Genomic DNA, 13,614 nt, shown 5'->3' with positions numbered 1-13,614 from the left:
ATCTGTATTCACCCTGAATTCAAACACAAACACTTTTGGAAATAAGAAAACTTTTATTTTCTTCATAATTTTATGTAAGAATCCATCAGCTTGCATCACATTTTATGGATGTAAGCTAAATGATTTAAAAATGTTCTTTTTTTGCCAGCTGTCTGAAGGTCTGAAGCTTTTATAAAGATGCACAGATGTCTTTTGGCTTCCATAATTAGACATGGAAAATAATTACACAATGCTTTACTGGTAAATTAAGGTGCTTACAATAAAAAAAAATGAATGGTACAAAACAGCACTGTTTATACCGCAATAAAGCTGTGTTAAACCAGTGCTTTCCAAGCAGAGCTGACCAGAGTAAAACCATTTGTCGCTGATATCTCCATTCATTTCTGCTCATGAACGGCCTTCTTACATTCCTGTTGTCCTTCTCACTTTCACTTTTTCATGATGGAAGAGATGTCCAAGAATACACTCTGTAATAAATCAGTAAACAAATTAGGCACATATTTGAAAAATAATAATGTACAGTATATTATCATTATTATTGATATTCATTATTATTGTTTTTTAAATTAATATTTATTAATGCAAATAAAATTTCTTGAATGTAGCTGGCAGTTGATGATTTTAAGAATTTACACAATTTCTTAATAGTTTTAATAGATTTATTTTTTGTTAATAACCACAAAATCAATTCATTTTACTGTTACAAAATAAATACATAAATGGCATACATATATGCACAAAAAGTCATTCTGGATAAGAAAGCTTTTATATGCCTCTATATGACCAGCAGAGTGGTTGTGTGTCATTTGCGTCTACTTGCCATAGACATCCGTCGTCCACCCCCTGGTGGTGGGTTCATGGGCAGGTCGTTGAGGGAGCCCAGCTCGGACTCCGAACTTCTAGTGGAGGGACAGGACGGACTGCCGGACATGCTGTCCGAGGGCATACGGGCCATGAAACTGGCTTTTCTGTTTGGTGGACAAAAGTCACTCTCGGAGGACTCTAAAGCATCGCCCCCCAGGTCCGGCAAGCGGCTGGGCCTGTGCAGAGCGTTTCGAAGGCAGGCTGGTATTTCGGTATGACCCGAGTTAAAAGGCCTAACGTCCCTCTCTGATCCGTTACAGCTCACTAGATGCTGGTCTCTGTTTTCCCGGTCCTCTAGCATCTCCATGGATGCCTGGGAGTGCAGTTCATGGATCATTCCCTGGCTGGGCTGGCGCATTTGGCGGGGTTGTTGGGTTATGCAGGACACCGGGAGGGTGGCCGCAGCGAAATTGTTGTGCCGCAGTATGTCGCTGCTCGAGCCGACGCAAGCACTGTTTAAGAACAGCGGTGGGTCCATTTGCCCCTGCGGGATAAAGGTTTTCAACTGCGGGTTTTTGTGAGGCGACATGTCCGTCATCACACACAGTTGCTGAATAGTCGAATGCTTGGGTTTGTAAAGACTGTCGTCCTCGACAAACTGGAGACCGCTTAGAGTCTGTTTAATTTTTTTCACCCCCAGGTGGGATATTTCCAAAAGGTTCAGAAACAACGAACCCCCTGCAATGACAATCATGAAAACCATGAAGATAGTCTTCTCCGTCGGCCTGGAGATGTAACAGTCCACGCTGTTCGGGCAAGGCACCCTCTCGCACTTGTACAAAGGATCCAGTCCTATGCCATATAAGATATACTGCCCCACAATGAACGCCACTTCCACCACTGATCTGGTAAGGATATGAATAATATATGTACGTAGCAAGGAGCCCCTCAGAGGAGCCTTCTTCACTTTCTTCTGCTCTTCTAGCTTCCTCAGTTCCTTCTCCAACTTCTTGTGCTCATCCAAGAGGGGTGCCATCTCTTCCAGCTCGGCTCTTAGCTGGATTTTCCTCCTGTGCCGTTCTTTCTCCAAAGCCCTCAGCCTGTACAGAGCATGTCCCATGTACACCAGTGAAGGCGAGGAAACGAAAATGATCTGCAGTACCCAAAAGCGAATAAGCGATATCGGGAAAGCCTGGTCGTAGCAGACGTTCTTGCATCCCGGCTGATCCGTGTTGCAGATGAATTCGCTTTGCTCGTCCACCCAAACGTCCTCAGCTGCCACGCCGAGAACTAACATCCGGAATATGAACAGGATAGTCAGCCAGATTTTACCCACGATGGTGGAGTGAATATGAACCTCCTCTAAAATGCCCCCCAACAAGTTCCAGTCCCCCATCTTCACCGCAACATGTTCGTGCTTAGTTTAAGACAAAAACAATATGAGGTTAGCCTACTGTTCAAGTTGGTCTATTCTTTATTTTTCTGCATTTATGTATTAGCCGTCATGCATGAGGCTTTTTGCATGGATCCGACATACAAAGGAAGGATGTTTGACATAAATCACAAGTCTAAAAGACATGCACATGCAACAGCAAACTGGTCGTATTTAATTTAGCACAAAGTGATAGTTCATAGACACAAACAAAATGACATAAAGCGAATCGAAGCATTATCTGCAAAACCAAACTAAAATGCACTTACATTTCAGTGGGATTTGCTGTCTAGTTTCCTTAGTATATAAACAAGCATGTTTTCCCCAACGAGGAAAATCATTCCTTCATTTTACAGCCATGGAGTTTGCACATTAAAACGCAGCCAGTCTCTCCGCATAATGTCGGCTACAGTGAATGTTCCCCACAGTTGTTGCATGCAGCGAGTTCACAGGATTTAGAAATTGATCAGAAACTGACAGGACAATGCCCCATGGCAGATCTTATCAAGCAATTGCTGAAAACAGCACCCCCACACACATAAAAAGTTGCCAGCGATGCCAACCAACCGAATGTCCCTCATGCAGTCAGTCAATACAATGTTCTGCCACACAAAATATCATGATATTGCTCTCTAGTGAGCCGTATTTATGCAATCCCACTCATTTTAGCTCAACTACCGGGTTGACTCAAACTTTAGTAAGCATGCATATTTATCCTATTTAACCATTAATCTTATGTGTAATCTAATAGTCAAGCCCAGTTTTAATAGCAAATTGCATTTATTGTGCATGTCTGTCGTATGGAATTTTCAAAAGGTGATTTTTTTTTATCTGACCCAGCACCTATAGCACAAAACCATACGTGGAATGTATCAACTCTATATCACCATTTTCCTTTGTGTTCCCCTTTGAGTTTAGGCAGAAGCTTTCTGTGTTATTTACGTTTGCGAGCACTCAATGTCAAATGAAAGACCTTGCGCTCGATTGCATCAGGCCCCCCCACCCCACCCCCTCCTAAACTCAATCCCCCCCACCCCACCCCCTCCTAAACTCAATCCATCAATACTGCAGTGATTTGTTTAGCGTGTACTTTTTTTCTGGTTTTATGTGCCACGAATCTCATTAAAAGCATATTTGCACAATATTGTGCATTTACCCTATAAATCCAATAGAAATTGATTCAAAACAAAAACATGGGTTTATATTGGAACAACAGGAGGGAACGTGGCAAGCCGTGATCCACCAATCAGCATGTGCACGTGATTATGTTATCCTGATTCGTCCCTGTCCGAACCTCTCAGCTACTGCACAACTCATTTCGCCGATCACACTACATGCTTCATAAAATGACCAGCCATCCCTCAGGGCCTTTAATTAGCTTTCCATCACATGCTGACAGAGTCAATGGGGGATTGATTTGATTTTCCCTTGCAGAAGCTTGAACTGCAAATGCCAGAAGTCACATCAGGGACGTTGCATTACATAATGAGTTAATACGGTACCAAGCGAACGGCGGAACACCATCTATTGGTCTTTGTTCTGTGGTGCTTCATTTGATCTAATTGCCTTGACTGGGGCCAAAATATGCACAGTGAATTCTATGCATTTTTTGAGGAACTGTTTGTAGGATATTTCAATTGGGGGAGATTGTACTTAAAGTGCAAATGGGCAGAAATAGTCACATGTCCTGAAACCATATGTCAGCTTGTAATGTTCCTAAAATAAACCCTGACAGCCTTGCTCCATTGTAAAGGTGCGGCTGTCTGTTAATTTTTTTTCACTTATTATCTGGCTGCTCTTAAAATAAATAATAAAATTACACTCTCCAAAAAAAAATTCTGTACCTGGGGCAATACCCTTTCAAGAGCTAGTTCTTACTTCCACCTTTGTTCAACTTAACCCTAAACAGTGCCTATTATAGGGTACAACTGGGCTAAAGGCACACCTTAAGAAAAATGTGCTTTTTACTATACCCATAATGACCAATTTCAGAAAAAGCATGTTTTTGTTAAAGATTGATGGAACTACAGATTCTGTAAGAAAATAAATCATAAAAGTGGTTTGTTTGTTTGTTTGTTTGTTTGTTTAAAAATCTTAAAAATGTATGAGGCGGCAAAGTGGGCCTTTTACCCCACACACATAGCAATAGGCTCACCAGCATGGGGCAAAAGGTACAGAGTATTAATACAAAGTAATATGTTTTTAATAATGTCTAAGTTAATACTTGTTCAAAATAATCACTTTAGCAAAGTTTGTACAATTTTCTGTTTATTTTGATAAATAAAATAATACATTTTTGTTCAATAAATATATAGTCATTCAAATGTTCTTTTTAAAAATACAAAAAACAAATTTATTTTAATAAGTAAAGATTCTGAAAGCATTGAATGAGATCCTATTATAATTTAATATAGCATTATTTACAGTAGTAACAATAAATATGATATTTTATGATTAATATCATGTTTTAAATATGATGGTTTCATTAAAAATATGGTGATTATCTCTAAGGTGGAAGATATTGAAGAAGAAATTCTTCAATTATTGAAAAACTGTTGCTTTATTAACCTTGAACAAAACTGAAAATCATTAACAAGACCTTTGTCTCAAAATATAGACAATAATTTTACCAATTCTCATTTGCTATACTTAAATCTACAACATTTAAAAAAAGATTAAATATTAGATCAATTTAGCACAGAATCATTGCTGCCTGCCTGCGATCGCATTAAAGGGTAACTAAACCCTAAACCAACTTTTTTTAGTTAATGATCTGTAAGAATGGGGCTTTATTAGTGCTGTTCATTGATTCAAGTAATTTTTTTACATTTGTGTTTAAAGTGTTTTAATTTTACAAAATATGGTGTAAAAACAGGTTGAACAGTGGCTACTGCAGTTGAATTTTCCTATTGGAAGTTGTGGTGGCCGGTGATGTCAGAGGGTACCATCTAACCACGCCCTTGCCTGCAGAGAGATAGTCTCAGATGCACGCCCCCTCTCCACTGGGCTCTGCCTACTTTTCCAGCATTTTTTAAATATTGCCAGTGGGTGGAGTCAGGCTCTGACCAGGGGTTTAGTTACCCTTTAAGGATCAGACAAATTTCCACGTGCATCTTAAAAAGCGGAATTTTGGAACAGTGCTACAGCAAGTTTTTGTGTCAAAAGTTTTTGCTGTTTGCGTAGTGGTTTAGAGGAGAATAAAATCAAATGCCCCTTTTACCCCGGTTTACCCCTTTTATGCTGTTAACCCCATAGACACGTAGGCGCAGGCCATCTTGCAACGGTCAGTGTGTCGTCACTCACAGTAAGAATCAATGATGCCAAAACATTGCGCAGCTTCTGGTTGTGAAACCGCCTAGATTTAAATTCCCGAAGAAACGGGATAACCTTTCACAGGTGAGAATGTGTTGGTTTGTGGTTTTATATGCATTGAAGTTACCCTATTATGGTTTTTCGAATATTCCCTTTCATGCAGTGAGTAATAAAAAAACAAACGTTCTGCAAAGTTGTAAAAGTCGAAAGTGCACGATAAATAAAGTTGTTGTCTCCAAAAAGAAAGAATCGCATCTGAACTGCCTAAAGGAGTCATCTGTAATTCGAATCCCACTGCGTCACGGTTCTACGTCACTAGATAAGACGTTTGCATAATGCCCGCCTATGTCCACCCGCGAACAACTTGTCCCGCCTTCAAACACGTCATTTTACTGAGGACTGCTTCTCAAATCTTGGAGTTCAACGCGGGATTCGCAAAATATTTGCTCTGGAAAGATGGGTCAGTACCCAGTTTATTTGGACCAGCTTGCTCTTCAGAATCACAAACTGTAAGTATGAATAATTATTGATTGTATATATTATATATATATATATATATATATATGTATTATTACTCCAAATGTTTTTATTGGTTTTAAATGACAAGACAGAATAAGACATCACAAACAGTATACAGTAAGATATTGTCCATTATTAACCCCTTACATGATCTCCCCCCCACCCCCCACCCCACCCCCCACCCCACCCCACCCCACCCCACCCCACCATCCAATAGCAAAAAAATTAAAAATTAAAATAAATAAAATAAAATAAAATAAAAAGAAGAAACAACACAACTATTAATAAAAAAAATAAAAAAAATCCCCTACAAAGATCCTCCTAATAAACGAAAATTATGTACCATTGCCAGTTACAGGCGCACAAGGTAAACTCTTAATGTAATTTAAAAAGGGATCCCAAGTCTTGTAAAAGGATGTAAGTGAACCAGAGAGTGAATATCTTAACTTTTCAAGTCCAATACAGTGAAAAATGTCCTGTATCCACCTGTCATGTGTTGGAGGGGAAGCATGCCTCCACTTAAGAAGGATGGCCCTTCTGGCCAAAATTGTAGTAAAAGCAATGACTTTACGATCTCGGGCAACCAAATCAGGCATAGGGGAAACCCCAAATAGGGCTATAATTGGATGCAGATAGTCTGCTGTTCTTTATACTTTGAGTAAAGATAAAGGATGGAGTAAGATTTGTTTTAAAACATTTATGTTACATCAGTCATTCACGTTAGTGCTCGGCTAACGTCTGCACCATAATTGATACAGTTAATACAGTTCCCCCATGTGCACCGCAATAAATTAGAAATATACAGATCGGTTTGTTGATGAACATACACTTGTTAATGCTGATGGTGAGGAATTACAGTTGCAACATCACATAATGTACCTCAAACTGAGTATAGTATCACCTAGAAATGTTCTGCTCAAGTCGTCCTTGCAATGGAGGTTCAGGCTGAATAACTAGTTCTTCCAATGTTTCATCATCGGACTCGCGCTCGGTTTGATATGGTAAAATCTACGTCATTGTTACTGTCTTTACAGTGTGTATAATCACTGAGCTTTAGGAAGCCTCCGGTCCGGAGCTGGAATTCAGTTATGGTAATGTACGTTTAGCTTCCGACAAGCGCTGTAAGAGGTAGACCAATCGTAACAGACTGGGCTGTCTGGCCAATCAGAGCAGAGCAGGCTCTCGGAAAGGAGAGATTTAGAGAGACTGATTCATCCAAATGAGTCTTTGAGAATCATTGAAAAATGTGGTGATGTGCAATGTATATTATGAGAAAATGAAAGTATTTTTTTACCTTTGCTGCATGTAAACCTGCAAAACAAAATGAGGAACCTTTATAATAGCATACTAGGGGCACTTTAACTCAATACTTTACTGGTACTTTTAATGTTTTTTACTTTTACTATGGTAACTTTTTGATGTAGTGTCAGCTGACACCTTCATCTTGTTGTATTATTAAACTAGTGTTATACTTTCCGCATGCGCGAGTGAGTGTGTCATCTGAGAGTGTACGTGGAGGCTGTTTGTGGATATCCGCGTAGCTCCCATTTTTTGTGACCATGCGGACAAGTGCCCTTGCAAAAGCACCAACTGCGCATGCGCTGGAAAAACAACATTATATATTGAATTTAAATAGAGGCTGTGTGAAGAAGTCCGTCGCTACCTGCATCTCTACAATCCGTCGTTAAAACATTATACAGACAGCCAGATGTGCAATAATTCATGGAGGAACATTTTTTGTGTGGAAGTGTACACACCAATCTACTGTACGCGTCGATCTACTGCGCATGTGTGGAACACATCCGACGAGCGTACCCCAGCATATACTTTCAGTTGTATAAATACAAGTAGTCCATGTCCGTGCTGTCCGCAGCTGAGCTTCTTCACGTCACGCCCGCCGAGCCTGAGCTTCTTCATGTCACCCCTGCCGAGCCTGAGCTTCTTAACGTCACCCCTGCCGAGCCTGAGCTTCTTAACGTCACCCCTGCCGAGCCTGAACTTCTTAACGTCACCCCTGCCGAGCCTGAGCTTCTTAACGTCACCCCTGCCGAGCCTGAGCTTCCTCACGTCACCCCTGCCGAGCCTGAGCTTCTTCACGTCACGCCCGCCGAGCCTGAGCTTCTTCACGTCACCCCTGCCGAGCCTGAGCTTCTTAACGTCACCCCTGCCGAGCCTGAGCTTCTTCACATCACCCCTGCAGAGCCTGAGCTTCTTAACGTCACCCCTGCCGAGCCTGAGCTTCTTCACGTCACCCCTGCCGAGCCTGAGCTTCCTCACGTCACCCCTGCCGAGCCTGAGCTTCTTCACGTCACGCCCGCCGAGCCTGAGCTTCTTCACGTCACCCCTGCCGAGCCTGAGCTTCTTCATGTCACCCCTGCCGAGCCTGAGCTTCTTAACGTCACCCCTGCCGAGCCTGAGCTTCCTCACGTCACCCCTGCCGAGCCTGAGCTTCCTCACGTCACCCCTGCCGAGCCTGAGCTTCCTCACGTCACCCCTGCCGAGCCTGAGCTTCTTAACGTCACGTCTGCTGAGCCTGAGCTTCTTAACGTCACGTCTGCTGAGCCTGAGCTTCTTCACGTCACCCCTGCCGAGCCTGAGCTTCTTCACGTCACCCCTGCCGAGCTTGAGCTTCTTCACGTCACCCCTGCTGAGCCTGAGCTTCTTCACGTCACCCCTGCCGAGCCTAAGCTTCTTAAGGTCACCCCTGCCGAGCCTGAGCTTCTTCACGTCACGCCTGCCGAGCTTCTTCACGTCACGCCTGCCGAGCCTGAGCTTCTTCACGTCACGTCACGTCACGCCTGCCGAGCCTGAGCTTCTTCATGTCACGCCTGCAGAGCCTGAGCTTCTTCACGTCACCCCTGCCGAGCCTGAGCTTCTTTCACGTCACCCCTGCCGAGCCTGAGCTTCTTCATGTCACGCCTGCCGAGCCTGAGCTTCTTCACGTCACCCCTGCCGAGCCTGAGCTTCTTCATGTCACGCCTGCCGAGCCTCAGCTTCCTCACGTCACTTCACGCCCGCCGAGCCTGAGCTTCTTCATGTCACGCCTGCAGAGCCTGAGCTTAGAGCCTTTTTGTAAACATTTTGCGTGCAGCATTCATCCAATCAGTGACACTGACACTGCTAATAAGGATGTTAACCCAGGGTTTAGGAATGTAGTGTGAAAAGGCAATTTATGAATTAAACCCAGGGGGAAATTATGAGCAGTGTGAAACTTGAATCAAGATAGCCCAGGATACTCTTTACCCGGGGTTTAGAATGACCCAGGGCTAACTATTTCAAATGTGTACATTAATAATAAAAAATATATAGTATATATTTTCCTTTCTTTTCTTTTTTTTTTTACTGCCAATTTAAATATTCAAAAATAAAAATATTTAAATTTGTAACAATGTAACAGCCTTTTGTTTTTGTTGTAGTGTAAAAGCATTTTGTTGTTGGGGCGGGAGTTTGAAATGGATGGCGGCAGTTAGATGTACGTCCACCATGCTGATAGATTACTTCACTCTGATTAATTTCAATCAATACAGACTCGTGCAGCCTTGATCTGTCTGTTTGGAGATAATGAGATTCCAGCACGCCTGCGGATATTTACCAAGGAGAGATTTTGGGTGTGAACAAGCTCAGAACAGTGAATAGCTTTCCCTTGAAAACATCTAAAAAATAACGTTAGACTTGGAGTATTTTAATTTTTTTATTTTAGTATTGTCACATTTGTTAATTTAGCCTAGCGTTTTACATGTAGCTTTACGATAACAGGAAAATTATGCATTTTGGCCGTTGTTCAGCTGAAGTCAGTTGAATGTTGTTTCAGTTGTGAAGATCATCAGTTCATTTTCATCTATAAAGCAGTTCTGCAAAAAAAAATTTTTTTTTAAATGATGTAATCGTCCAGGCCTGCGTTTCCCAAAAGCATCGTAAGCTTAAGAAGATCATAAAAACGATCGTACGACTGATCTTATTTCGGTCTGTTTCCCAAAAGCAGCGTAATTTAAGTAGCACTTGAAAATCATCGTAGATCTACGAGTGGTCTGGAGTAATCGTAAATCCCTAAGTGCATCGTAAGAAGACAGAGTTATGAGGTCACCTGCAGGACAAACGGCAGATTACACCTTTATTCAAGTGCAATGTGATTATAAGGTTTCGATTGTATTTTAAATTCATTGTACACTTTATTACTCGTTTTTGTTTAAATTAATTTCTAAATGAAATAATAAAAAAGGGCAGAATAATTGAATCTAATCATTTTAATCTAAATTAAATGAATGAACACATTTTTTTTATAAAATATGTAATATGCTTCAAAGACTGGGGAATTAGGGATGAACTAAAAATATCTGTCAATGACTTGAGCCATGTATTGGGCATTTCTTGATTAGCCATCATGTGGTCCCATCATGCCATCTTTGACCTCCTCCTCCTCCACCACCTCTTCATCTTATTCTTCCCTTATACACTCTCATATGTCCTGACTACAACTACAAAGATTCTCAAACTGCTGAGGTGTGTGGCTGCAGTTTGGACAACAGAAGATGGAGGCTGAGGCCTGGGAGGGTTGTTTAGTGCTGGGAGATGGCAGATGAAATTGATAGTTCCTCTGAGCATGAAGGACCTGACTCAGGCTCAGGTTGAGTTACCCCTACTCCTCCATGGATGTCAATACCGCCACAAATGCCGTCTGAAGCACTTGTGCCAAGTATTGACAAGGCATTTTCTTCCTCTGCTGTGAGAAGGACTCATTGGGCCCACCATCTGTTTTATTAAATGTTGTCCTCTGCAGTGCCCTTTTCCTTTTAGCAAGGCTGGCAAAGTCTTGCCACTTCTTCCTGACCTCCTTCCCTAATCTTTTAATGCCCCTAGTTGCAGTCAGTTTTCTAGCAATATCCTCCTAGATTTTTTGTTTTTGTTTATTTGTTTTTGGATCAGCCCATTTGCTGGTGTCTCCACCCGTAGGTTTGTGCTTTTATATATTTCAAAATACAAGCATGTGCTACAATTATGAGCCATTCTACAAGGTGACATTTCAGCACTTGACAAACGGACAGCGACTCTTAAGTAGCTCTTAAAGGGGTGATATAATGTCCTTTTCACAAGATGTAAAATAAGTCTTTGATGTCCCCAGAGTGTGTATGTGAAGTTTTAGCTCAAAATACCCCCCAGATATTTTTTATATAGCATGTTAAAGTTGTCATTTTTTGAGGGTGAGCAAAAACGCACCGTTTTTGTGTCTGTTCCTTTAAATGCAAATGAGCTGCTGCTCCCAGCACAGGCGGCGGAGCTACAACAGCTTGTGTGCTTTTACTTCACACAGACATGCACTGGAAATTTCAAAAACTTTTAGCCTTTTATGTTCAAACTGAAGTCAGAAAGATGGAGAGACTCAAGAAGAAGTGACATGTAGACAACATTTCTGATTGGTTAGTTGATGAATTTATGTAGCTTATGTGTAGTTATTTTTTAGTCATTGATTAACATATTCTGTCTTGATAATCTATAAATCGCGTTCCTGGGGGCGGGGTTTATGTAAATTCTAGGGTTGGTGATGTCACTAACCTGGGAGGAAGCTCGTGTAGTCCCTACCAGCTTTTTGTTGTAGTCCTTAAAAAGCAATTTCTTTAAAAGGGGTCATAATGCCATTTTTGTACAAGCTAATATGATTCTTTAGGGTCTAAATTAAAAGTTTGTAATATACTTTAATTAAAAATTCTCATTAGTATTGTAAGAAAACACTAATTTTACCTGGTCAAAAACAGCTCTGTTTTCAGCACGCCGTTTGAGTGCATGTGTCTTTAAATGATAATGAGCTTTGCTCACCCCGCCCCTCTGTTCTCGTACACCGTTTGTAATAATAACACAATAACCATAATGCGTTGTTCATTATAAACGTGGGATTATTAATTATATTGAGAACGTCGTACATAGAAAACATGCCATAATGTACTCTGAGTGTAAAAATAGCCGCATTCGTGAAGCGTGCAAGCGATTTGCAAAGATTAATATAAATATTAATATAAAGGTTAATAAAACGTTACACTCACTTCAGTTCTTCTGGAGGTGCAGCAGGAACACGAATAGTTGGTAACGATCCTTTTTTCAGGAGCAGCTTCTTAGCAAAACCAGCTTTATACTGACCTCGTTTGTAAAGCAGTCTGGTGTGTGAAATGATTCACGCTAGCAAACATGAAAGCATTGACGTTGATTGTGAGTAATATTCCCTTCGAAAAAAAACTCAGCCACTGCGTCTTCAGCGGTTCGGATTTAGGAACATCAATATGACTGCTGTGTTCGTTATTGCACCGAAGAACAGAACACCGCCATTCTGCTCATAGACAGACAGTGCTCCAGCTATCAACAATGACCGGCCGCGCCGGTCCGCGCGGGGCCGCGGGCTATGATTGACAGCTCGCTCACGAGCAAGGGGGGTCTGTGTTGATACGCTCCTGTCAATCAGCAATTGTGGGAGGGGCGTCGATTTTGTGACGTCACAATATCGAACAGCTTGATTTGAGATGGGGGGAAAGGTATAAGATTTTTTTAAAAAACACTGGATGGATTTCTATCATTTTATGATGGTTGTGTACAGGCACTGCCAACACACATTTCAGTACAATCAACTTGTAAAAGTGCATGTACCATTATATGACCCCTTTAAAAGCAAATATTTCCCTTTGCTTTGAACTTTTGAGCGTTGTAACTTTGCAGATGTTGTTTATGCTCAAACAGCAACATTACACACTAACTAAAGTTAGAAAAGTGAAATCATATTCAACTACCCCTTTAAAGCACAGCTGCGTGCGATTTTTGTAAAACGCACGTGAAATGAACACGACGTTAGTAAAGTCGCTCGTAGAAAATCCTCGTAAGTGCTAAGATCTATCGTTATCCGCAGCCCAGCTCAGTTCAGTTCTCATACAACAGCGTCATTATACTGTAAAAAATTAACACTAAATACACTAAACTGACTTTTCAAAAAAAAAAAACAGTTAAAGGGATGGTTCAGAGTAAAATCAACCTAAAAAGGACCTTTGCACCATGACCTCAAGCCAAACACCACTATGCATCGCTTTCTGCCAGGACTTTTACGTGCTTTTCCCAAATCACTGAGGTGACCACGACGTCCGGGTTAGCGGTAGCATAAGCCATCAGGCAAGTGTTATTTAAATAAACTCCAATGTATGCCTCGTTTTATGAGTACAGAACATATTTTGTAGTACTGTAGAAGTTAGGTACCATTCTGGCATTATTAGTGGGGTAATTTACAAAATACATCCTTGGATCCATTAGCGCCTGCACTAAGCCATTCGGCTGATATCTCTAAATAAGCTCAAACTTTAATAATGTCCGACCAAGGGAAAAAAGGCTTCTGGGGGGGGGGGTGTTTGGCTCGAGGTCATGGTGCAAAGGACCCTAGGTTGATTTTACGCCGAACCATCACTTTAAATCATGTATAACTTATAAAAAGTTGATAATTGCTTAATTTCTTTTGATGAGTTAAAAAACACATATGTTGTCATAACTTATTGATCATATAATTTTTTTAGTCAGATCAA

General features: G+C 41.2%; 1 protein-coding gene across 1 annotated transcript; it reads right to left on the bottom strand.

Annotated features, from left to right (window-relative positions):
- Positions 1-56: 56 nt before the first annotated feature.
- On the bottom strand, positions 57-2,200 carry gja10a (gap junction protein alpha 10 a; the record flags this gene model as incomplete). Its single annotated transcript, XM_082143152.1, has 2 exons — positions 57-467; positions 821-2,200. The coding sequence occupies 2 exons, from the start codon at positions 2,198-2,200 to the stop codon at positions 429-431; spliced, it is 1,419 nt and encodes a 472-aa protein (XP_081999278.1). The 3' UTR covers positions 57-428.
- Positions 2,201-13,614: the final 11,414 nt, after the last annotated feature.

Source organism: Leuciscus leuciscus (genome assembly GCF_965113295.1).
Source record: "Leuciscus leuciscus genome assembly, chromosome: 17".
NCBI lineage: Eukaryota > Metazoa > Chordata > Actinopteri > Cypriniformes > Leuciscidae > Leuciscus > Leuciscus leuciscus.
This window is presented reverse-complemented; position numbering and strand designations above follow the sequence as displayed.